General features: G+C 32.9%; 1 protein-coding gene across 4 annotated transcripts in view; it reads left to right on the top strand.

The window, feature by feature from the left end:
* Window positions 1–27,308, top strand: part of LOC119076793 (lachesin) — an 80,217-nt gene that overhangs the window by 7,323 nt on the left and 45,586 nt on the right. For 2 of the 4 annotated variants that reach the window (XR_005087702.1, XM_037183761.1), the window contains exon 2: window positions 6,677–7,015. Coding sequence is in view for 3 of the 4 variants with exons in the window: in XM_037183761.1 (XP_037039656.1) it covers window positions 6,901–7,015 (115 nt within the window). In the remaining variant the exon portion in view is untranslated. The remainder of the gene's footprint in view (window positions 1–6,676; window positions 7,016–27,308) is intronic. The other 2 variants (XM_037183782.1, XM_037183767.1) reach the window with 2 other exon arrangements.

The raw sequence follows: 27,308 nt of genomic DNA, 5'->3' as shown, positions 1-27,308 counted from the left end.
GATTTTTGCTTGTAGGTCGGCCAAATTTGAATATATTTCGCCTGTTTTCGCTTTATTAGATAGAGAGAAGAGAAATGAAGACTGAAGAGTTCGACATTAAAAGCTTTTGATACGAATAGGTGTTTCGTACGGGTCGGCGTTAGCTATGTTAATTAATGGGTTTTGAGTTTCATAACACAAAAAATGGCAAAATTATCTCTAAAAACTAAAATTTCTTAAATAGATATAGATGATACAACGAAACGTATGCTAAGAAATTGATGCCACATAGATTTTTTATCAAACAGTAGGAGATACAAATGAAGTACAGCAAATTTAAAGATTTTATTGCGATGCGGTTGCCGCTTCTAAAATTTTAACCTTTGATTACATCCATCACATCCTATGACTTATTCACAAAACTGTACATTCTGCCATTCAATCATTATTAAATCTGATGGTAAAGTGAAATTATGTTCACATGAATTTCAGGTAAAACTGACTGCCTCATACGGAAAAGGTGAAGGAGTATCATTTATATCTAATGACTCGTTTATCTCCGGGGAAATAGTTTATGTCTTCAATTAAACTGAACTCAGACATATCATATTATTTTTCAGTAGTTGTGGTTTGCCACTGCAGTAGCACAACTGAAATGCAATTTATGTACTTATGAACCTTTGGAGATGAAATAGTATGTTGTGTTACAAGTATTGTAATGTTGATTTTTTCAGCACTAGACCCAAGTTTTCCTTACGAGCGGAGCGAGTAAGGAAAATTGGGTCGTGTGCTGAAAAAATCTCATTACAATACGTGTAACACATCATGCTTTGTGCCAACCGAGAATTGAAATAGACAAATGCACAAAAATTCAGAATTTTCATTGTAAACAATCACTCTTCGAATTTGATCGATCACGTTGCTTTGCATTTTTTTAAAACGAATGCTGTAATAACTCATACGAATTTCATTTCAACACTGGTTTGAGTGTTGTAATAAGCCATGAAAACGGGTGTTGTAATTTTGGACATTTCAATCTAGTTATCGATATTGAAATCCGTCGTATTTCAATTCTCGGTGGCACAAAATAACAATCATTATAAATTTCATAACGATTTCATTTTTCATTTGAACCAGATGCTGCTGCAGGTTATTATAGAATGTGTATATGGTATGTACCTACATTTACATATACATTTATGTATGTAGGTTTTGTAATCGGTGTGTAGTGATGCCATGGATCAAAAAAATCAATTAAAGTTCGGTATAAATGAAATATAAATAGCAGACTTACTTAACCTTTTAGAAACGGCAATCATATAAAGGTAAAATCATTAAATCTATTACTTATTTTGTTTGGAACAACGTCTAGTGTTTGATAGGAAATCTGGTACTTCATTTATTTTAACATTCATATACCTATATCAGGCGTTCAAGCCTCAGAGCTCATCACATATTTTAGTCGAAAACTTGGTCGACAACTGATAAAGGAATTAAAGCATTAGAAGTCCTCTGACAATAACGTATTCGATCTCGATTTCAATGATATATCTCCTTCTTTTAACTCATTCGTAGATGGCTCAAAAACCCCTTCAAAAGCTTTATTTTCAATCTTTCTGTGTAAAATGTTTGTACATAGCGAAAGAATGTGGGAATATTTTCAATAATAATTTACAATTTACAAAGACATTTTTTCTCTTTCTGTGGACCTAAATAGACGTCGTCTGGCTAGTGCTCACCCAACAAGCAACAATGAGTCTATACACCCATATCAACATTCGTTCATGGCATAATTGTGTAAAATGTTGACTCAGCAATAAATGGTGTTGTGACGTATTTTTTGTACACAAACAGTCGGTATATAATGATGAATTCACTTAGCCATGCACTCTATATTCGAAGAAGCGTTTCGGACAATTCAGAAGAAGAAAAAATTCTGATTGATGTTTCATTGGGCAATGTGATCTTTATTAAACGGTTTTGTCATTCGATGGCAATAACAAAAATGAAAAATGAGTTTCTCAGGAAATAAAAGGAAAATTTAAATTTATCGTAAGTAGAGAGAATAGATGAAAGCTTTTGACGTAAAAGGTTTTGTACGCTTCAATCACGATAGTTTTCAACCTGCATAACACAGTGAATATTTTAATATTTGAAATCGACATGGTCTAAGAAGATGAGGGATCTGTTTGATATTTATTTCACAATAATTCTCTACAGTGTGTTCATCTTTAGAAAGAACAATTTCAGATTTATCAGAGTTTTAAAAGTCATCGAGGTTCCCAGTCAATTAAGTTCTTCCCGGTCTATGATATTTTGGCGCGAAATTTGAATTCGCTATGGGATTTTCAAATTTTGTGCCAAAATATCATAACCTGGAAACGCTTTATTGACTGGGAACATCGATGACTTTTAGAACTCTCAAAAATTTCAAATATGTTCCGAACTAAAATGAACCCACTGTAAGTTCATTCCATTGCCTGGCAACAGATTGAGAATGCTTAGAATATAGGATCTTATGGTTCTTTGTTAACAACGGCAATGTACATGTTATAACAGATTCTACGTAATCACAATCTCGACATCATTAAAAACCACAAATGAATGTCTGAAGTGGATAGGTTTCCCTGGTTCGCTGTTAACTACACATTTTTCTTTTCACTTAGTCAAGTAAAACACCGATTGTCTTTTTCAAAGACAATAAATGTATAGAGACGCTGTCTAACGAGCTATTTATTTTATAAATTTCAAGACAATCTACAGAGCACAACAACAGAACAAAATCGAATGTACGTATACTAAGCAATTACATTTTTGCGTTTTTTTTTCTCTTCCTTTCTTTAAGTCCGTTACAACATGTTGACAAAATTCAATTTATATTAAACATTTTCATGTGAAATCATTTCGGTACTTCAGTGCTTTATAGCATCATAAAAAAAACCGCAAAATTTTTCCTTGTGGCTCACATGATTTTTTATCAAGATTTAATATTTTTAATGATACAATGTTTACAATGTATACAGTACAACAACATTTATGCTACGCATTATATACCAAACAATGCGAACTAATCGATAAATCTTCCAAAAAGCTAATATATGTGTACACTCTTGTGACACATAGAAGATATATTGGTAAATAGATTTAAATAAATAAAGATAAAAGACAACAAAAAAACAACGGAATATTTAAAAGAAAAAAGCTAAAATATATTTACAATCAATTATTTTCGCTACCCCATCCAATCTAATTCAACCACATTAAAATCCTAAGACTATTACAGAGAAATGTAACAATTCGTCTTGCAACTTTTATACTTTTCGTTTTTTTGGGGTGTCTGCAGAAAATCAGAATAAATTGTATATAGGTAAGTAAATTACCCAGGCGAAGCACGTCAATAAATTTTATATAATGTCAGTGCAAACATGTATAATGTATTTTTAAGATGTAGGTTAATTTGCAGTCATATTTATAACTTACGTTACAGAAAATGTATAATAAAATAAATTTAATTGCTTTGTCGTAACTCGGGTTGATGGGGAAAATTATTTCTTCATAAATTCTTTTTCGTGGTTAAAAGGGAGGTGGTTTTTTTGTGTACACCAGTATGGGGTACACGTTTAATTTTTAATTTTTGTTCTAAACTTTTGAAATTTTATGTGTATATAATCCCAAAGAGTATTTTCGGGCCAGTCAAACCTACAGACTTTCAATCATTAATTCGTCATATTCTTGTTTCGGCCAAAAAATTGAATGGACGAACTAAGAAAAAACTTTCTCACTTAAAATTACATGAAAATCATTAAAAAATCCGAAATGATTCTAAAAAAGACTATAGTCAGCGACTTTGTAATAAGTGACGCATTTCGTTTCAACTGTTTTTCAGCTGATCCATTCATACAAACAAATGCGGTAATACTTGTTTTTGCGGGTGAACAATGTACACCACACGCATGAGCTTGGTGGCGGTATAGTATGTTGTGTTACAAGTATTGTAATGTTGATTTTTTCAGCACTAGACCCAAGTTTTACTTACGAGCGGAGCGAGTAAGGAAAATTGGGTCGTGTGCTGAAAAAATCTCATTACAATACGTGTAACACATCATGCTTTGTGCCAACCGAGAATTGAAATAGACAAGAGCACAAAAAATCATAATTTTCATTGTAAGCAATCACTCTTCAAATTTGATCGATCACATTGCTTTGCATTTTCTCAAACGAATGCTGTAACAACTCATACAAATTCCATATCAACACTGCTTTGAGTGTTGTAATATCACATCAAACGGGTGCTGAAATAAGTCACTTTACAACACTAAAATGAGTGCTGAAAAGAGTCGTATTTCAATTCTCGGTGGCACAAAGACTATTTAAAGACGTAAATACATTATTTTTCAGCTTAGAAATACTAGAATCGAATTGGATTTGAAATATTTTTTTTTATGTGCACGGGTGAGACACGAACTCACAACCTTCAACTTGCCGGGCTGATGCTCTAACCAATTGAGCTACCGTGGACATTTTTATTTTAAATCCAATTTTGAACCGTTGGTACAACACATGATGTGTATGTTCTTTCTTCTATGTGTATTTCAATCTCCATTGGATGTGTATGTGTTAGTTAGTATAAATCATGTCGATATATTTTTCAGAAACTCTAAACACAGAAAACACCGCTTGCAGTACAGAATGTATTGCAAACATAGGAGAACTCAATAGGTTTCTTCCATCGTACGGTAAAAACGAATTTTGACAGGCCGAAAACATTCGACCGTCATCAACAGATGCAAACATAAACAAATTTGTTTGTGAAAACTTCAAAGTGAGGTTGTGTTGGCTTCTATGTGGATGACGATTGACATTTTGAATGGCCTTGGAAGAAACCTATCAAGAGTAGTGGGCAAATTTTCTAGAGAAACGCTATATTCCGCGACGAATTCTTTTAATTTTCAGCTTAGAAATACTAGAATCGAATTGGATTTGAAATAAAAAAAATTATTTAAATACATTATTGTTTGTATGATCGGATCAGCCGAAACTAAATGCCTCACTTATTTGAAAGTTTCCAACTATAGAAATTATAAATGCCCACATAACCTACAAAAGTTGAAGAAAATTCTTAAAACTTAACAAAGAAAATCCTCTTTGTTTAAATATTCAGTCACTGCAGGGGAATCAAATTCTCTAAATAACAGTAGATCGTAGTTTCACAGTCCTCTATGGCCCTTTCAGCTGTTTTTTTGTTTGTTTTTAAGCTTACATTCGGATGGCATTTTATAAGCTCTAAGAAAAACCAGAATTCGCAAAATTAATTCCACATGATAGGCTCTGAACTATATCCAAAGTTGTCTTGCAGTTATTCAATCGGATCACCCACGCAACTATAACCTCAATTACTATCATTTTGTACGATTGCACAGATCACGTTTATGACAAAATAGTAGCCGAATTAAATTAGATTTGTGAAAATGTAAATTTCCTTGTACGCGATATCATTTTAAACAGACTAGCAATTGAAAATAGCCACGGTTGAAAAACAAGAAGTTAAATGACTTCAGCCGCTGAAATGAACGCTTCTTTAAACTCAATTATTTCTCATTTCAAGTCGACTAATTGGTGGAAAGTTTAAAATAGACTGGGAAACTTTTTTTATGTAAATTCAGAAAGACACAATAGTACATTACTATGCAAGGGAAGTAAAGTGATATCTCGTATCCAGATGAGAAAAAGTATCCGAGGGCGGCAGCCCGAGGTACTTTTACTCATCGTGATACGAGATATCACTTTATTTCCCGTGTGTAGTACGACGTTTTACTATGCGAGTGATGTAAAGGTTATTGCCTATACATGTAATAACCTTATTACATGCACCAGCATAGTAAAATGATTTTCAAAGGTCTCCTCCGTAAACCAACGTCTGTGATAAATTACAAATATAATTTATTTCTTAGCGACATAATTAGTACAATAGGAAAATGTAGTAAATTATATGAGAATTTTCCTTCTTGCTGGCTGCGCTGTTGCTACATACTATACCAGCTATGAATAACAATAAAAGTCCATGTTAAGTCATTGACATGTAAACGATGTTCCTAATATTATTGTTTATTTATATGGAACAAGTTCCACGGTACACGGTACACTAAAATACATAACACAACCAGACTCGGTTGAACGTATGTGTATATGACATTTTACAGCTTAATTTAATTTCTTAATTTATTTTCTTCAAAATAAGTTATATATTCGAGTATATTTATTGAATTTATGTTTATATGGCGTCGGTGTACCAACCGCACTAGCTTTAGCACACAGTTGAGAACCCACTTGTACAGCATATTCTATTCAATGATCGTATACCCAACATTGTATTTATATGGTACGTACATATATCTTTCCTTTAAAGGTAAGAGATAAAATACTTTATTTTACTTTTCCATTCCAATTCCATTTGGTGCACTCTCCTCTAAATAAACATGAATTAGTAATGTGCCTGGCAATCCTCTTGCGACACCCCGTACCGTTAAATTTTCCAATATATACACAACTTCATTTTCGTTTCGTTTCTTTTCCTCGTCCTCCTATCTGTACAATATACTTGATATGCACGAATCTTTCTGTGCTATTACCAATTTCTTTCTTTCGATTTTTTTTCTCTATACTTCAGATAGTAAAATTGCTCTCGTTAATTTTTCAGCAGAATTCCTTCAACGAAGAGGTGAAGTGATATTGAATGAAAATCTTTTACAATTTTTTTTTATTTTAAATCATGCTGTAGCAGTGTTGTAGTTTTTCGTTCCGTTCTAAATACGAAAGAAAAAACGGAACTCATTGTAGTGTCGTGAAAGTTTCTAATTAACGGGAAAATACTTTATAAAAATATATAAAAAACACACAAAATCATTAAAAAATTTATTCAAAATGTTGCTGTTGAACACGGTGAAGCTGGTGTTAATTGCAATGAATATTTTGCCGTACAGGATTACTCACAGGAAGGTGCTGTTTATGATATACCTGGGAACACTTGTTACACACGGTAAGTTGAACGCAGAAAAATACTAACAGAAAATTTGCTCTTACATTAATTTCAAAGAGTCAACGAAGTCATTAAAATTCGGTCAATAATCCGTATTTGTGAACTCGTAAATGAGAAATATTTCCGTTGAGTGCACACAGTTCATTTCAGTATTTTAGAACGAGACAACTAGCGTCTCACGTTACAACTTTCTCGTTCACAGATGCGTAATGTAATATTACACACCAGCGTGCTGTAAATATAACTTTACATCATTGTTTGTGACGGTGGAGCATGTAAAATATAAAACTTACCTTGCGGGAAAATTTGTAATAGGGTGAGGGATATAATCCCCAAACGTACCCGTCGTTAGTAAGCAAATTTTCCCGCAGGTACATAACATAATATTATTCGGCGATTCTTGCATACAGATAATTTATGTTAGTTATTTGTGTTCCCCGAAAAATTTGGAAGTATTACAATGTTTGATTACAATTGTAAAGATGAGATTTACCATCAGATAAGGACGTGCAACAACTGGAGTCGATTGTAGTTTTGAGCATGCATCTTGGCATGCATTTGTTTCAGCACTTTTGCCATAGACTGTTTCTACTAAAAAAATCTAAATTTCGTCGTGTCACGCAGAAGTTTCATTTTTTTTTTCATTGCATGATTATTGCCTCTCCGGCGACTATCAGAAAATACAAAGACAAAAACCTAAGGCTTGATTTCCACTTACAAAGAAACCACTCCGTTTAGCCTCCGTTTAACTAAACCACGCCTCTTTTCTATTGTGCAAAAATCAAGAGTGAAAGCTTTTAAGTCCACTTATGTATTTTAAAATCTTGTATGAAAACGAAAGAAATAATGATTTCATCGCATTCTTTCACAAATGAGTCGCAAAAAACAACAATAAGCTCCGATAAGTACGGTGTTATAAATAGTAAAACGAATGGTTAAAAGAAATGAAGTACCTGATTTTGTATCAAACACTAGGAGTTACTATGAACGAAAGTGGTGACAGATTCAATGATCGAAAAATGACTATACGTCTGCCGTTTCTAAAACGTTAAATTATTTTTAACAAACGACAGTACAGTATCGCGATATCATCAAATCTGTTACTTCTTTTGTTAAAACGGTGTTTGGTACAAAGCCTTCTATATAAGACAATATCAGAGTTTGAGTTAACTTTTATCGCTGTTTTCGCTAACAAATGACTCACTACTTCTAAATTTTTAACTCTTAAGTCGTTGAAGTTAAAATGTTGAATGACTACAAATGACTGGTCGAACAAATTTATTTGGAAACTTAAAATGAGAAGCAAAAACACACCAAAATAACAAAATCCTAATTAGCATTTTTAGATCATAAATTTATCGAAAACAAAAATTTATTAAACGAAAAAAAAGTTTTATTTTCGCGTGTCAAGTGCTTGAAGTGGCGACAAATGGAAAGGATATATTACGGATTCTATTCTAAACGACCTGAAAATCGATTATATACACATTCAAAATAAGGTTCGAAATGTAATGTCATTTAAAAAGGGTTAACAGACAGTCAATCTCAACATAATAATGTTAAATATACCTTATATACCTAATATATAAGTTTAAGTTGTGGAAAAATCGATAACCGATTTATATGTTTTTAAATTTCACCACTTTCACAAAGAATTCTAAACCGAAATTTTATGCAGCTCTAGTATTCATACTTTCTTCTCTACAAAAAGCAAACAATAAAAACGAGATTGCACATAATTTTATTAAAACTCAAGAAACTATACACAACAAATGAGATTAGTATTATTTGACCGAATGGACGATAAGTAAAACGGCAAAATAAAAACGATTTTTTGTGGAGATATCACCGTTTTTCAAATTCAGATAATATGAATAATGGTCGTAAAACACGACATTAAAGCAAATTTAAATAAATATATTACCCGTTTGCATTGTGTACCAGGACCAGTAAACTTGGTGTAAAAGATGTTTGGGCTTTATATATACGTCGACATATATTCACGTTCAGTGTAAGTTGCACTTTAAATTCAAAACCGAGACTTGAACTCAGCTTATCATTCAGATTAACTTGTTCGGTATACTTTAACTAAACCGAACGTGGACTTCTCACTTTAGAACCGACGGAATTGTTTGCGAGAGAATACCACATCTGTAAAATTCACTTTAAACTTTCTAGCAACTTAAAGACAATACGATCTACGCTTCTCGTATTTGTATGTATGTATAGATTTTAAAATACTCCATATCTGCTTGGTGCCGTGCTATAATACTCCCAGAGCGGCATGTGATTTTTCTTGCGAAAAGAGTGAATAAGTGAGCGATTTTTCCGAAAATAGTTGGTAGATTCACTATTATTTTGAATTAAAAAAGTAACTGAAAAGTGACTAAAAACGAGTGACTGTAGTGTAAAAACAGTAATATCACTCACACCTATCAGTCACCCTACGGTCTCGAGTCAAAATCAGGTCAACTTTAAAAATTAGGACTAACATAAGTCCATAGAGTGAGATTGGCTCGACAAGTTTTTGTTTACTACGTAGGTGAAAACACTGTGTTTCAGTGGGTTTTGATTTTTTTTTATGTTGCAGAAAGTATAGTGCCAAGGAATTGAATTTGTGCGAGGTAGAGTCCTTTTTCACCAAGCGATCTGAGTGACCTTCGTATGAAAATCTTGAATTTGACAACTGTAAGTGTGACAACGTGTAAAAAACAAAAGTTCAAAACCCACTGAAAGCTGCTGGCGGTCCACTTGTGATGATCCAACTTTTTCCAAATATGAGCAAGTGTGACCAACCTTCACATGTCAAAATGTAAAATGTAAAATGCATGAATAATTTTGTATCGCTGATTCAACATGGCTGAAATGAAGGGAGGCCGCTTAAATTACACTAACACAACTACAAATTTTGTGTAAAGTAACTGTCAACAATTGAGAAATATTGAAAATATAGTGTGTACGATTGTGTATCATTGTGGCAGGGCCATCAAGCGAACACTACACGAACAAATTCCTTCCTCTAATCTTATGTATTTCAAAAATAAACTGGTACCCTATATTCAACCACCAGCGACACCTCACCAACGATCAACGACTTATTACATTTGGCTTTATGAAACCAGGCAGGAACAGCTCATTTTGCTGATGTCAGCTGGACCTATCCATACATTATGAAAATGAATTCGAATGAACACTGACGTCAGTTCTTAATTTTATTCTATTTTACTAGGAAATGTTTTACCTGCGATCTAAATTTAAACTAAATTTAACTGTATTCACGTTCAAATGCTGATTAAAAAAATTATTTTACTAAATCAAGCGCTCCTGCCTGGTTTTACTATGCCGTGCATATAATGTTAGCATTTTGATAAAAGCCAATAAAGTCTACGGATAAGGATACGCTTAGTAAAAATCGAAATAACGAAAACCTGTTCATCCGAAAAAATCCAGTCTTCTTGTGTATATCGCTACTAAAACTGCACTAGTGAATTGTATGAACCAATGTTTTGAACTTTGAGTAGATTTTGCGCCGCAGGCGAAATTTTTGATCCTAAAGTTACTGATTGATACTGATTTTGTAACTCCAGTATTAAATGTAATGAAAATTTTCCTTAAGTTATCCGCTTTCGTCTGAAATAGTTAGAAATAGTGAGAAAAGTGAGGAAACGCGAAAAAAAGTAACTCACTATCACTCCTCTCAAAAATAGTCTGAAAAGTGAGAATAGTGAGGAGACATGCCGCCCTGTACTCCAGCTTTCCATGGCCAGTTGTACTTTCCAAATCTTCTTATTTCAATCGAATATTTCATAATTTTTTTCGTATTTTTTTGCAAGCTTGCTTTGTGTAACGTGAAAGATTTATTTTCCTAGTAAACGTGAAATATGTATTCTAGGGGTACTCTATATTCACAAACTTAGACCACACTTTTATGCATACTTTGAGATTTGAGTTAAAACAACGTCGCGTCAGTTCTTGGAGCCGATCTAATTGTACTAAGCAACCAGAAAATACTACAATTACCCGAAGTAGTTGCATTGAATATGATAATGGATCCTGTTATTCGAAAATTTTCACCAGTATGCGAATGTTAAGCTAAAATTCTGTTTTGTACAATTCCGTGATGCAAAACCACCATTTGGGTATTGTTATGGTGATGATGATTATGGCGTTGGCGTTAACGTAAAAGAGTAATAATTTTCACATTAAATGAAATATTACAAACTTTATTATAAAAAAAAACTATTTCAACCAACTTTATCATAGTTGGATATTTGTGTTGTTTACAGAACTTTTAGTTTTAGTTAGATATTTAGAGGGATGGGTTTTAAATGCAGCTGAAATATTTTTTGTACAACTTCATCATACAGTCGTGTAACGCTATAATTTTACTGCCACATTCAGATGTTACCTTTTTTCTTGGAAAATTACTTTTTCTGCACTACTCTCATTTCCATATTGTATACAACATACAACAACCATTCCGAGATCTTTCATTAAATTTTAAGAGACGACAAGCATATCACGTCAGAGTCTATAACTTCTTTTGCTTACAGTTTGTTCACCTTTAGAAAGCACAATTTTAGATTTATCAGAGATTCTAAGGTCAGTGATGTTAGATGAATTAAGTGATTCCAATTATATGATATTTTGGCGCAAAATTGAAATTCGTTAAGGGTTAAGGGTTCCCTGGAAACACTTTGTTGACTTACAAATTTTCACTTTATTACCCCTTGTTATGAACACGACCTACAAAAGAAGAAACAAGAACCTAGGGTTGTAATAATCATTTGTGAATCGGACAACTGAAATACGACATATTTTGCCATGTTTTTTCGTTGAGAAATGTCAGTGTTTCCCGATTCATATATCGTGCGGGAAGAAATTCTGTTCTTTACGATTTATTGTGTGTGAAAGGAATAGCATGAATTTTTCCATGAAACTTTATTCGTACCTCGACAGGAAATGGGTTTTTTTCAGCTCACAATTAGTTCGCTTCGCTCGTAAGGATAACTTAGCTCTGGTGCTGAAAAAATCGCCATTTCCTGTTTTGGTACGAAAAATGCTATTTCGTAACGAATGAGGATAGAAAAAATCCTATCCTAGCGAGCCAGAGGCGAGTTGTGGAATCGAAATAGCTAAAAGAACCATTTCAGCATAGGGTGAGCGTCCTAATCCTTGGACAATAACTAGTCGTAGGACACCTATTGTTCTCTCATTCATAAAAAAAGTTTTATTCTTATCCGAGAATTGGTACGATTACCCTACGTTAGGAACAATGTTTTTCCTAAACGACGCCCGAAATACTCGACGAAGTCGTGATATCTTAACACTATTTAGGAAAAAATACCGATTCTTATATTCAGTGATCGTTTAAATTTCCACTGAAATGATCTTGAATGGTTCTAATCAACTAACGAATCAATCAGAGATAGCAAACAACTGACAAAGGAAGATAATTCAGTTGTTCCCGCGCATAATAGACTTAAAAATCGTATTCCATTACAAACTTTGTAAGGCAAAATAAGTTTTAAAAATTTGTTGTAGTTCATTAATTAACTAGAAGCAATTTAAACCATACCAATTAAAATCTTGATGAAGTTTTATTGAACAAGACATTTAACATTTATTTGGTTTTAGTTTATAAAATAACTTTGCACAAAACTTTAAAATTTACTCCGAGCATTGCTCTACTATATAAGTTAGTTATCGTCAAATCTCTGAATGTCTGAATGTACGAAACTATTTTGGGTTAGTTTATGTATGGCAAAACATTTTGCTTTGCGTTTCATTCGGAAGGTTTGTGTTTAAGTTATTGCATTTAATGTCAGAAACATTTTAATCCATTACAGTAGTTGTTGATACCTCAGTACTATGCACTGAAGGTGGAAGTTATTGAATTTAGCGGTTACACTTCAGATGCTGGGCTGAAACGTTGTGTTCTCGTAGATAAGGACAAAGTTAAAGAGAATTTAGTGGTCGATGTAATTAATTTCTTCATGTCCAACAAATTGACCGAACCATATACAATTTGAATAAATCCATTTTCGTCCTGAAGAAATACATAAAAAATTGTAATCACATCCGGTCAACTCAAATGGACTTTTCCAACCAAACAACCAAATGAAATTCTATAGAATTCTGAACGACAGGAGTGTTTCCATTTTTAGACAGTATGAATATATCAGAAAATATGACCGTTTGACAACTTTTCCATTACATATTACAATAATATGTTAAGCTGCTTGTTTTTCGGTGGCAGATTGTCCGTAAATTTACCGAATGAAATATATGTCGGAAATAATTACTTAAGTTCTTGAAAATGCTGAGTGACATATTAAATTTGTTCCGGATATCCTTTCGTTTAACCGTATAATAGAACCAGATTCTTAACACGATAAAGCCACCACCGTTGAGTTGTTAAAACGATAATCTTCCATTCGTTGTATTTATATATTCAATTGAAAAGTAGAAAGATTTAAGCCGATGATGGCATGCGATTTTATAAATATTTAGTAAGTGGATGGCAGGCAAAAAGTGTACTTTCCTTCATTAATTTTGTTTTTATTAAAAAGTGAAAAAAACACAATTCGCTAGAAATACATACCGCCTATAGATTACCTCATCAGCTAGCGCGTTGCGTTTCGAGCGTTTCTATAAAATTTAAATATTTTAAAAACCATCTGTTTATACGGTTTATACGAATTAAGAGGCATAATAATCTAAGCAAATAATGCTCAAAAAATGCTATAAAAAACAAGACATTTTCCCCTCGCTTTACTTCAGAAAGTGGGTAAATATTTAAAAAGCTTTACATAAATAAGTAAACAGAAAAGCGTCAATGTAAACAGAGAATAAAGTTAAACATAGACGGATGAATCCAAGCACACAACAACAACAAAAAATAAAACAAAAATTTCATTGACTTTTTTTTAACACGAATATAAGAGACCATGATAAGCCAACACCGTAAAACAGATATAATTAAGAGCAATTCTTATACGCACCTTATACCCATTTATAAAGCTACACATGAAGATGAAACGATATTTTCCTCATTTTTTTTATTTTTGTGTCCGTGTCGACTTTCATTTCAACTTTCAACGCACTTTTCGGGATCAATTCCAGTATACCAATGAAAACTCAGTAATATATCTTTTGTCATTTTCTCAAAGCCTTTTTGCTATGTGTGTATAGAGACATGTTGTTCACTGGAATAAGAAAACAACGCGCCGCACATTGCAAAAGATGCTCGTAATTGTAATAAATTACAGGAATGTGACTTGAACATTGTATAAGCTTTCGTGTTAAGATTGTCGGTATGTGTTGGTTGGGTAGGTGTATGCTTGGCGTACTACAGTGTTTCATGTTTGAAATTGTGTTGTATTGGATATGTATCTCAGATGAGAAATACGATACATTTTGCGGTAGATTCTTTACGCTGGTAAATAGGCGAAGAAAGAAATATATTTTTTTATTCTGATTACATTCATTATTTACATTTGTAAAAACAGTGACATTGTCTCATTGTCGCATTTATTCGGGGCTTCAGTGCTAAATGAGCCTCCATGGCAAAAAGTAGGTGCAAAGCGACACCTTTTTTCTCGTTAGTTTTGAGATCTGAAGCTTGAAACTGTCGAATGGCATGAACCAGCGATGAGATCTGGCTAGAGCTAATAATGCAATAGTATTTTCTATGAACAGGGATAAAAAGATGAAAAGTAGAGTTTTCAATAAACACACGAAAACGAGACTTTTCATTTTTATCCCGAGTTATGTAATGGAAACATGAAAAGTACGGTTTTCGACGCATGTAGCATGTAGCATGTTGAAACTCATAATGATAATGATTTTCGAATGTTGCTCAGATTTCTATAGAAGAACAATTCATCTCTTAACGTTTACGACTACAAAATTCACGACAATCTCTGCGTGATGTGTTTATATATAGAAAAATCTACGTTTAAATTGATGAAGTAATAGATTTTGCATCAATAATTAGAAAATTGTTAGATCAAAAGGACCTGATATATGTATACCATCTGCGTTAACCATTCACAGACGGCAAGTATATTTATTATCTCTTACTTCTTTTGATCTAAGTGTTTTCAAAAGATTGAATTCAAATCTTTTACTTCATTTTTTTGAACGTGCTTTTTGTTATGGATAACAGATAAGAAATGACTAAGTGAGACAGTGAAATTTAAACGAAGGGACACTTCAAGAATATCAAAATTTAGTGGCTGCTTTGGTTTTTTTAGTACCCAAAATTATTACACCTCTGGAATACATTCACACACTTATCGCTGCAAACCATAGAATGTGAGTGTGATGAACCTGTTTATTTATTTATTTAAATTTATTTGTCTCTCGGTAGAACACTTCTTACAAAATTGAATCTATAAATTTTCATTGCTCATAAAATTCACAAAATCTTCTTGTACTACTGTTGAAATGTTAGTCTGATAAATTAAATGATGCAAAGTGGTGCCATTTTCGTTGACTTTGCTGAAAATTCAATACACCGATCGTGAAGACACTTGTAACGCAAAACCATTTCAATTTCATTTGTTTTTTGAATCATTAATCTAATCTTTCAGATGACTAAGCCATTTGTTAATGTTCCTATCGTGTTCTGTGTACTCAATATCGTTTTGATATTGTTTTTGTTCGAATATTTGCGAGCATCCCAGCCATAAAAAAGGGAACATCAGTTATTTTATCTAAAATAATCTGTGTAATAAATCCCCCCAAAAAAACACACTCGAATGCCAAATCTTCCGTAGATTTATTTAATAACTTCTTCAAATTGACTGTATATACCTCTCAGCAACTATAACCGAACAACATCTTTTTTTGTGATTATTTATTTATGTTTCAATTATGTTTTAACATAATGTTTCATTGTCCATTTGAGAGTTTTTTTTTCGGCCCGTAGGCATGAACTTTCAGGAATTATATTTCATTTTATCACGAATAAAAATTTGTTTTTCTCATATATATAAAATTTCTTATTGGAAATGCTCAAATGTTAATCGTTACATTGTGGCAATAAAGACGGGCATAATTTTGTTTTATCCATTTTCATGTTAACAGTAATAATTGTTTTCATTCATTTATTGAAAGTACACAAAAAACTTCGAAGTTCCCTCCCCATTTTGAATAGCTTTTGGAAATATAAGTGAAAAACGTTAACACAAAAATCTACCACAACATGAATTTTTAAGGACTTTTGTTGTTCTTCTGGTATACCTACGAATACAAACTTTTTTGTTATGTTTATTTTGGCAACATGAAGAAAAAGTAAAGAATGAACGAAAAAAAAAAATCCGAAAGAAACGTCTAATATGAAATTTTTCCTCCGAGTCGTAGCGTTATTGTACAAACAAAACTGTTCCACTTTACATGTGAAAGGACTCTCTGTTCCAATGTTCCCCATAAATAAATGTTTTGTGTTGCTAGCGCTATATAGCGAAAACCTTGTTTCCTATACATAAAACATGAAACAGATCCTTTTGTACTTATAAAATATATTAAATTGTGTTGTTTGGATGGAATAAATATATTTCTTATTCACACATGAACCAGAAAAAAAAGAACCTGCGAAAAAAAAACTACATAAATTGAATTGGAAATTATTTTCCAAGCGGTTTATGTTATGTTTCTTTATGGTTCATCGGTAAAGAACTATACAGCAAAAAAACCGGAGTGTTTTCAATTTTTTTTTTTTGTAAAATCATTTGTAAATTATTCAAACAAATCCAGCCATATAATTAATTCAATTTAAATTTTCTTTTATTCTTTGTGAACAATTTTTCCGACGATTTTCTTGTTATATTAAGTTGTTGATGTAATTTTATTCAAACTCTTGACTAATGATTAGATTGAGGATTTTTCTTTCCGATACACACGCTTCATGTTACGTGTCTTTATTGCTGAAATGATAATGTATTATTAAGTGCTATTCTACTCAGGGGGAAATTACTTCGATAAAGGTTGGGTCAGGATTCACGTGAGATCTTTGATTTCTAACTGTTTCGGTATCATTCCGAGATTTCAAGGATATCAATGATTTTATTGTTGATTTTCGTGGTTCTTGGGAGACTTAGTGATTTAACTGACTTGTGATTTTTTTTGGTCTCACTACAATCGACTCAAAATCAATTTCTTGACTGTAATTATCATTATATTAGAGCAAGTAAATAGTCTTCAATCAATGAAAGTTGTTATGAGAACTGCGTATTTTCAATTGTTAAAGAAATTTTGTGTGGAATCATTTACGAACCACAACAACTAACAAAACAAAAAACGCGAGACGAATTTCTCTCACTGTAACATGTAACTAAGGTTAAGAATCACACAAAATCACAGAAAACTATCGATTTACGGGGAATCTTTAGATTTCATCTAGGGTGATCATTTAGGGAATCTTAGAACTCATAAGAAATGAAATAAATCACGCAAAATAATCGTGGCCTTAATTTTTTGTTTGTCCGTATTCAGCGATGAAAATATGGATGGCACCACTATCGAAAATCCCCTAGTTCTATGTTGAATTGCATATGAGGATGTCGCCACTGGCGAAATGATGAAAAAAGTTAATCCAGACTTTATCTATAATTACAGTCTTACGCTTTCTGTTTTATTTTCTTCAATATTTTTGTTATTTCAATAATAGCTTTTGTAGTTTCATGACTCTGAATCCGTGATTTCCAGGTTGACTTTGTGATACTACCTAACATAAAGTTTCGAAACACTTCTTCCTCGATTCACCTTCCCTTGTTTCCCATATATTTCATTTCGTTGAATTACACTTCAATAATAACCATAATGCCCACAGAAAATTGTATAAAATTTTAATAAAATCTTCCACGTTAATAAAAATATGCAAATTTGCAATTAAAAATAAAAAATTTAACATACTCGAGCACTCATCGCATAAACTTTCATGCCTGTTATCCGCGCTCTGGTTATGTGCGCCTGTTACATTATTATTAGTTATTTTCAAAATTAACTAATTCATTTGCAATTTTCGGGCTGACTATGCTGAAATTTCGTTTGAAAAAGATGAAGCGTGATCCCATAAATTACCACATTTTATATAGTGCGGCAGTCGCCCGTAATTTTATTTGGTAAATTTAATGCATTTGGTTTATGATATTAAACACGAAAGTAAATGTAATTTGTTGATATTTTTGTAGATAAAAAACACCATCAGATCATTGAGCCGGAAAATATTTTGCTATCCATGTTACACACTATTTTCGGGGCCACATTTTATAGAACTAAATTAAAGTTAAAGATTCGTCATTTATTGAATTAGCGTTACGTTTTGGAATATATTTACATTTTAAAACTCAAAGTCCTTAACTTCTAGTGTTTCAAGGGAAGTAGTGTAACCAAACCACAAATAGGCTAGATATTAGAAAGGTTCAACTATTATTAATTAACCTATGTTTAAGTTGTGTCATTCCAATTTTTTCAGGGTTGCAATAATTCACCCAATTTATTTTGAATTAGACTCAAACGAAAAAGCAAAATAATAGCAACAATCAGCCTCTCAGGAAAAACAAACATTTAGTCGAAGAATCTATTACGTCATTCACTTTAACATGTACAACTTCGCACATACCAATTTTGCTTAACCTGAGACGAAAAGCTCAGGGGCGCGATGATTCCTACGTCACCAACCGTCTGATCCGCCCATTTTCACCATTCATTGAAAATTGCACAATCACCGGCAAACAGCAACAACAACGAAACGGAAAAACAATGCGAAAATCTCGCGAAAAAACTTCGATTGAAGTCAATTTGTCTGATGGAAACATCAGAAAAGAGACTAAATAGTATTTGAAGTCATAAACCGTAACTGAATCTACGAAATTACAATTGCGAGTGAATAAGCAAAACTATGATAACTGCTAAAGCGATCAACGGCGAGTGAAGCACAACAGCAAACGACAGAATCATTGGTCGAAAATGAATCTTGCAGGTAGTGACTCACTAGCACCTGACCAGCAAAGACTGACCTCGTTCCTCAACATTTCCGTTTTCCGTTTTCGCTTTCCGCAATCTGCCTTCCCTCCCTAACTTCACTCATTCAGTCTTGGTCCGTTTTTGGCCCGACCCAAATCAAGTTGTGTCATCCACATAAGATATAAGCCAACAAGTAGGTCAACATAAGGAGGTCGCTTGTGTCGATAACAAATGATTTCTGTCTAACTACTTCTGATCTGTAAAATTCTAGGTATCTTTATGCTAGGGTTTGGCTGGTATTTGGATCTAATATTTCAATGTTTGAGCAGCAGTTAATTGTGTGTTTTTAGTGTAAAATGTCAGATTTTGAGAGAGCACTAAATAATATTTAGTAAATATCGAATGGTTCCTACTTCACCTATTACAAAAGGTTTCTATTGCAATTCAACGGAGAAACGCTTGTTGCATTTTGGGGACTTTAGGACGTAGTAGAATTGATGATTTTTATTTATTGTAACTTTGTTTTTTGAAAAGATCGTTTTTTATTGGTTGCGCATTGCAGCCTTTTTTCGCTTTCTCGCTTTTAAAAATAAAAATTGAAAATGATGGTGTGGCTATGTTCCCATCAGGAATGTTACTGTTATCAATGAAAATGGTGAAAGAAATCTCAAAAGATCCTGCTCAAAATACGTTTTTATTCAAATCTTTGGAAAACTCTTCAACTCTAATCCAATTAACTTAAAATCAAAATTTTTACCACAATCATTAAAATTGTTTTTACGTCTCGTCTGCCGGTGTGATACTTTAACCAATTAAGCTACCGTGCACACTTCAAATTATAAGAAATCTTTTAAAAATGTGCTAATTCTGTCGACTTTATCGGACTTACACTTAATACAACACGTGAAAAAATTACAAAATTTGTTTTAAAAGTTTAATATTCTTTTCCTTACCACTTCGACAACAAGTGTCTCTAATTGTCCTTAGCGTTCATTCCGACAGTTCTTTTTTTACATTTTTGTGGTTTGCGACGAGAGGAAAAACACAAACAATTTGATAAATAAAATTACAGAGCCGAAAATTCCGTGTTAATTGGAATTTTAATCGTACAAATCTAGCTGCATCGTTATGAGTATTAAAATTCCTTTTTTTCGTGTAAATATGGAAACATATGCATTTATCATTGCCAGTTTAATTTAAATGTTTGGAAATTAAATTTTATTTCCACAGACAAAAAAACTCTAAAATCATATTTGTACACCTGCGTCCTCTATATGTACGTATCGATTGTAATATTATGAGTGGTTGTGTACTATTTAATTTAGCAAACATGGCTAGGTAAATAAAATATATTTTTACAAGAACGAATGTATTGCGAATATAGTATGAATATCCAAATACAACACAGCTTCTAGTGTTGTTGTATGCTATCGATGCTCTCTATATAGAGACGTACATGTATATATTCGGGGAAATAAAATATTTATGTTTTTTCCATACCAAACATATGTTGCTCCCTAGCAAATAGAGAGCCTTCTCAAGTATTCCATATGTATATATTATACTCTTATATCGGTATAAATAGAAAATTCTAGCGTTAAATTTTGAGCATAAATTTGAATTTAATAAATAAATGATAAAAGTGGCGAGGAAAAAGTGAATCTATAAAAAAAGTTCTATTATGCAAGATAAGACATGGATAATATTTTCATTTCCATTTTTTATCAGTGTAAATATTTATTTGAAAATTTATGTATTAGATTTTCTCATCTTTTGTTATGCATATCAAATATATGTTTTTTTTATTCGAATGATTTAAATATACGCTCGACTTAGTTCACCTTATAAGTTATGCATTAGCCCATAATTCAATTAAAATTCATACCATTTTATACGACAATACAAACATTATTTCCATTTGTACCAGACAAAACGGAATGAAATTTGATATATTTCTTTCTGTTTTGAAATAATGCCATCAGTTAAATTTATGTCTATTGAAAATAGTTATGAAGCTACCGTTAAGCGCATTAAATTCATAAACTTCTTACTTTCACTGGCAGAATACTGACTACACATAAAACTATAGTTTCAAGAATATACACGCGGCGAAGATAAGACACGATTAACGGTATATTATATTTTCAGGTTTTGGAAATTTCTTATCGAACTTTAGACTTTATTGACACAAGCGGAACAGTTTTCATGGATTTTCTTACTTTATTTTTTTCATTTTCTTTATAAACCTCCTTCACCGCGTTGGATTTCGTAATAAAATGAGCGTTTCGTATACGTAATTTTGTGGTACACGTGTTCGACAGTACTTTAAGATTTGGGTACTATTGTGCTCAAGAAGCGTTAATGCATACTTCGATATTTTCTGTTTTTACCCTCTATGAAACACTTATAAAAATTAAGGAACTATCACATTTTTGTTTTCAACAGGTTCTACATAATTGCTAAGCACACAAGTCAGTAAAAACGAATTTTGACAGGCTGAAAGCAACCAACCGTCATCCACAGTAGCAAACATAACCGCAACTTAATCAAAGTTCGTTAAAACTTCAAAGTTAGGTTGTGTCGGCTTCTCTGTGGATGATGGTTGACATTTAGAACGGCCTTGGACGGAATCTATATTGAATGATTTTTTGGTTTTGGTCCCATCCAGTAAAACTGGTCGTGTGCGGCGAAAACTTCGACTGATATTAAATTTCATATAATATAAGGGCTGACAGGATCTGTGGGTCTAGATATATCAGATCCTACTTAAAACAAAGATGTGATAAATCCCTATGTTTTGTAACTCTAACCATTTTTTTTACGAAATCCAACAATCTGGGTCATAAAAATCAAGGTAAATATAGTGGTGGAGGTAATGCTGTATTATATAACCGAATCAGATGTGCGGCACGAAAGTTCGATACAAACGCCATCTTCTTCCTTCGTTAAAACAAAAAATGGAATAGAAACTTGAGTCATAGAAGTAAATCATAGTCCACCATTTAAAAGAAAATGTCAGTGGCATCGAACTTATGTGCTACACCGCGCGCCTGAATGGCATTACCTCCACACTATATTTACCTTGGGTAAAATGAGCTTTACGCTTTACAGTTCTGTTAGCAAATTTCCAGGACTGTAAGGTGGTGAATATCGATACCATCCATTGAAATACGTACGCATCCTACTTTTGTGTGTAAGTTTCGAACGATGATATAAAATCAACGAAACGTTTTCCGTCATTGAATTACATTTCACACAAAACTTAACTCAGCATCAATTAAAAATAAAGCATCAAAAAACACTCTAATGGCATAATTACCTTTTACATAATTACAATGTTCTAACAAACGGAATGCTTCTGATGAAGATGTCTACTATTAGGGGAATAACCCTTAGAAGACGCAAAGAATGTTCCATCCTTTATTTATATTCCCCTAAATTATAGCTGATTGCAGAACATTATAATCTGTAAAAAAAGAGAGAAGATTTTTGGACTATAATGTTTCACAGTTATAGTCGTCTTTGATTAACATTCCGTAAAAGTGGAGAGATTGTTATGAAATTTTATTGCTTAGCGTGGTATAAAGTCTGCGAAATTTCTTGATTTAAATTGTACATATAAGATACTATTCTCATCATTCGTCCCTTCGAATTATTTCAATTGAATACGAAAGAGAATATTCTTAACCCGTGTGCAAAATGAAAAAAAAAAGAAAACAAATTCTTAGGCATCACTTGTGTTTCCACATGCACACATATTTCGTTATTCGTGATCTACTGCTATCAACATTTACCGAGAACACGCTAGGTTTATAACCTTTAATTCAATCTAAACTTGAAAGCGCCCCGAGAATATAATCAGTTATGCTACAAGTGTGATACACAGACTATTATTATGCGAGATATATAGGATTGAACTTCGATTGCGTAGCATGTGAAGTTTTTACATTATAGTGTACGGTGTACGACGTTTGTAGCATACATTATTATATTAACATACCAAACTTTGCAACGAAGTTGCATAAAAAGTTGAATGCAACACGTTTCAAATATAGTGTTTTTGGCAAGCGATGTGGTATATAACCTTCGTTCTCATTCGATGCTTGCGCATTTTGTGCCAGAAAGCAACTCCAATTTGGACTAAGTTACGTTAATAGTGATTAACATCTAACAGAACTCATATACCTAATCGGCGGACTGTCTTCATGTAGTAAAAAGCGATTAATTTTCATACCGGAAACGAAAATATTTCCCCTTTGTACAATTAGCCCGTAATCTTTAAATTCGAACCTTTTAGTTGTCTACACTACACAAACGAGAATATTAGCACGGTGTAAGTTTGACACCTTATACAGCATTCAGTTGGTGGAGTGATTTTGAGAGTTTAATTTGTCGTAGAGTTCATTGAAACGGTTGGAGATTTGAATTGGAAAAACGTTGTCTCAACATTTCATATTGATGATTGATCTACCCTTTTAGGATGTAATTATTCAGCTCACTTTCTAACGTTTAGTATTCAGCAATTGCGCTGCATTAGTACCTATGTACGAAAACAATAAATTGTTGACGTTTCTATATTTACCGTTAAATCTGTTATTTCTTTCGTGGTTGTTTCAATGTTTTGTACAAAATCAATTCCTTCATTAGCTTGAACATGAAAAGAGAACAAGACTTTTCATGGCTTATTTTTGTCGTTGTTGTCGTAAACAGATGAGCCGTTTATTTTCAGACGAATCGACATTATCTATGTTATATGATGGGATACAGATACGAAGTACATTGCATCTTTACAGCCGTATTTATATGAAATCGTTAAATTTACTTGGAAAAACGGTGATTTTCTTTGTGTCACTTCCGAACAAACTGTGTACCAAAATAAGGCAAAAGAAAATGTATTTTAATGATTGTTATGACACATACAATTTATATATATAAAAAAGGCTTGGAAAGCCCATAAATATAAATACATTTTTAAGGTTTCGATATGATCGTAAAAAAAATGAAAATATGTAATAAAGAAACTCCTTCAACAATCTTAGGGGCTTTTCATCACCATAACGTTGAATTTCGAGAACATTCAGAAGTTCTACAATCCACATGTGTACGGTTTATATTCCGCAGTATATTCACTGCACATGTTTTCGCACAACGTTATGAATATTTATGGCAAACTTTATGCTTTATAGATTTTCATCTTATACTAAGGAAAATCGCTCCAGTACAACATTACATTACAATTTACATACAAATCATCCGTCATTCAAAGTAAATCATTCTACGAGTAGAATATACTCATGTAACCCATCGTCAATATCTTTAGTATATCTACACAACAAGCTTTTTCTCTAAATAGATTACAAAATTTTAATTTATGTTGAAAGCAAAAAAAATGCGCAATCTTAGAGTTAATCATAACATCCGCGTAATATTTCTGATTCATGTTTTTCCTACAACATTGATGGAAAAGTCAGAGCTCAATTTTAACAGTATATGAATATCACGATTACGACCAATGTCTGTGTATGTATATAAAAAGCAACTACTTAATAAAAACGAGCCATCAGAACAGTCGGAGCGTTTGCTGCGACTGAGCCCCGTACAAACCCGTATATCTATTGCGTACGTGACCCTAGTGCGTCTGTCACCCTACTTTGACCGTAAGCCTATGCGCCGGTTAAAGTAGTTAAAGTAAAATTATTATGTAATATGTACATCTTAGAAATTGCGCATAGCGCAATTACGAAGCCCCGTACGACGTTCCTTTCAAATAAAACAAAAATTTCAAATAGCCCTAAAATTTTAATTTATTGAGTATAAATACACATAGGGCCTAGTATCGGCCTCAGTCCGAGGATCCAATTTTTTTTCAACTACATTCTATTCGGCCTTTGATTACCTTCAAAATAAAACAAAAAATACTAAAAACGGATGAAATTTGCTCGAGTTATATGTAAAATACACATAGGGCCCTAGTAGCGGCCTTAGTCCGAGGACCCAAATTTAATTTTTTTTCAACAACATTCTATTCGGCCTTTGATTACCTTCCAAATGAAACAAAAATTACGAAAAACGGATGAAATTTACTCGAGTTGTATGTAAAATACGCATAGGGCCCTAGTAGCGGCCTTAGTCCGAGGACCCAAATTTAATTTTTTTTCAACAACATTCTATTCGGCCTTTGATTACCTTCCAAATGAAACAAAAATTACGAAAAACGGATGAAATTTGCTCGAGTTATATGTAAAATACACTAGGGCCCTAGTAGCGGCCTTAGTCCGAGGACCCAAATTTAATTTTTTTTCAACAACATTCTATTCGGCCTTTGATTACCTTTCAAATGAAACAAAAATTACGAAAAACGGATGAAATTTGCTCGAGTTATATGTAAAATACACATAGGGCCCTAGTAGCGGCCTTTGTCCGAGGACCACATTTTAATTTTTTTTCAACAACATTCTATTCGGCCTTTGATTACCTTCCAAATGAAACAAAAATTACGAAAAACGGATGAAATTTGCTCGAGTTATATGTAAAATACACATAGGGCCCTAGTAGCGGCCTTAGTCCAAGGACCCAAATTTTTTTTTTTTCAACAACATTCTATTCGGTGTTCGATTATCTTTCAAATGAAACAAAAATTACGAAAAACGGATGAAATTTACTTGAGTTCTATGTAAAATACACATAGGGCCCTAGTAGATTTTCACTTCTAAGGCCCTAACTCACGGTCCACTCACCCGATTTTAAAAAACTTTTTTTTCCTGGATTGGTATTGACAATACCTATCATTTGCCGTGTCATTTACATTTCCATCGTTTATTTTGCCATAAATATCACCAAAAGACCTTAAATCACTTAGGTGGCCCTAACTCACGAAGGGCCGACCCGAATATGCCCATCTTCGAACTTAGCCTCACTATTTTGACTATCTTTCAGGGAAAAAAAAATTTTTGAAATCGGATTTGATTTACTCAAGATATCGACGTGACGGACAGACGGACAGACGGACAGACGGACAGACGGACAGACGGACAGACGGACAGACGGACAGACGGCCCAAATTTTTATTGCAGATTCGTCATCTATAAACATAGGCAAACACTTTGCCCTTACCGTCTGCTTCGAATTCCATCAATTACACACGGCATCGTAATCCTATAAGCCCCTTCGTACTTCGTACGGGGCTAAAAAAAATCTTAGCTTTCATAAAAATCTCATCTCCTCGAAATGTAACATTAGCAATTTTCAAAATATTTGATGCATAAAATCTATGAAATTTCCTGTGATAGGAAAAATAGCTTTATATATCTCTCCATCTTTAAATATCCTTTTCGTTTTGGGGTTACTTTTCGAAGCCATGGAGAAAATATAAGCAATGTTTGCTTTTCGATGATAATGCAGTGAGTAAACAATGTTACCAGGCCGACTATATTTGTCAGCTCACGAATATTAAAAAAAATGAAAATCGTGTATTCAATCCGTAGAATATAGTGCGGGATCTTTCAATACGGGATGGTGTATCTAAGAAGAACATAATTAGGGCGACTTAAATAATTTCATTACCTTCTTACGCTTCTGCACTGGAAAATGAGTTTTACCACAAGGCTTGGCAGCCCGATTCGGTTCACAATAGTATATTATAGCACAAGGACTTTAAAGCGCTTAATTAGTTAAGTTTTCTGGTTTTCTGGATCGATAAACCTGATTTTTCTTATTAACCGACTTGCTGCTACCTTAACCATCGACAGAATTCAGAAAGGAAAAATCGTCTGAATTCCCTGCAGTTAGGCATGTTCGATAATTCATTCGATTGATAAAATATCTCCTATTTATTATCGATATTTTCGAAAAGTCAATATCAATCGAATGTTTTATCGATAATCGATATATATCGACTGATAATCGATAAATATTGACTGATAATTGGTAAATGTCGACTGATAATATTGCGATTATCAGTCGATATTTATCGATTATCGATAAAAAATTCGATTGATGTTGTATCGATTACTTGGAAATTTTATCATAGATTGCTGATATTTTTCAGTGAACATGCCTACCTGCAGTTCGATACTTCTAGGATATGGAAGACAACGCACCTCGAAGACGTCACTTATTTTTAGGAACTGACCTCTGGTGACTTCAAACTTGTTAAAATTCCAATTTATAGTCGAAAAATGGCCAAAAACGTATATTTGGTGTATTAGTAAAGAAGTAGTAAAAACGTCAGGATTCGACATTATTTTGGATGAGTTACTCCATAAAGAGTAACAAAAATAAATTCAACGAGGAACGAAACCAATAAAATAGTTATGTCACA

This window comes from Bradysia coprophila, chromosome III, assembly GCF_014529535.1.
Source record: "Bradysia coprophila strain Holo2 chromosome III, BU_Bcop_v1, whole genome shotgun sequence".
Taxonomy (NCBI): domain Eukaryota; kingdom Metazoa; phylum Arthropoda; class Insecta; order Diptera; family Sciaridae; genus Bradysia; species Bradysia coprophila.
The sequence above is the reverse complement of the archived record's forward strand: the minus strand, read 5'-3'. Positions and strand labels throughout refer to the sequence as shown.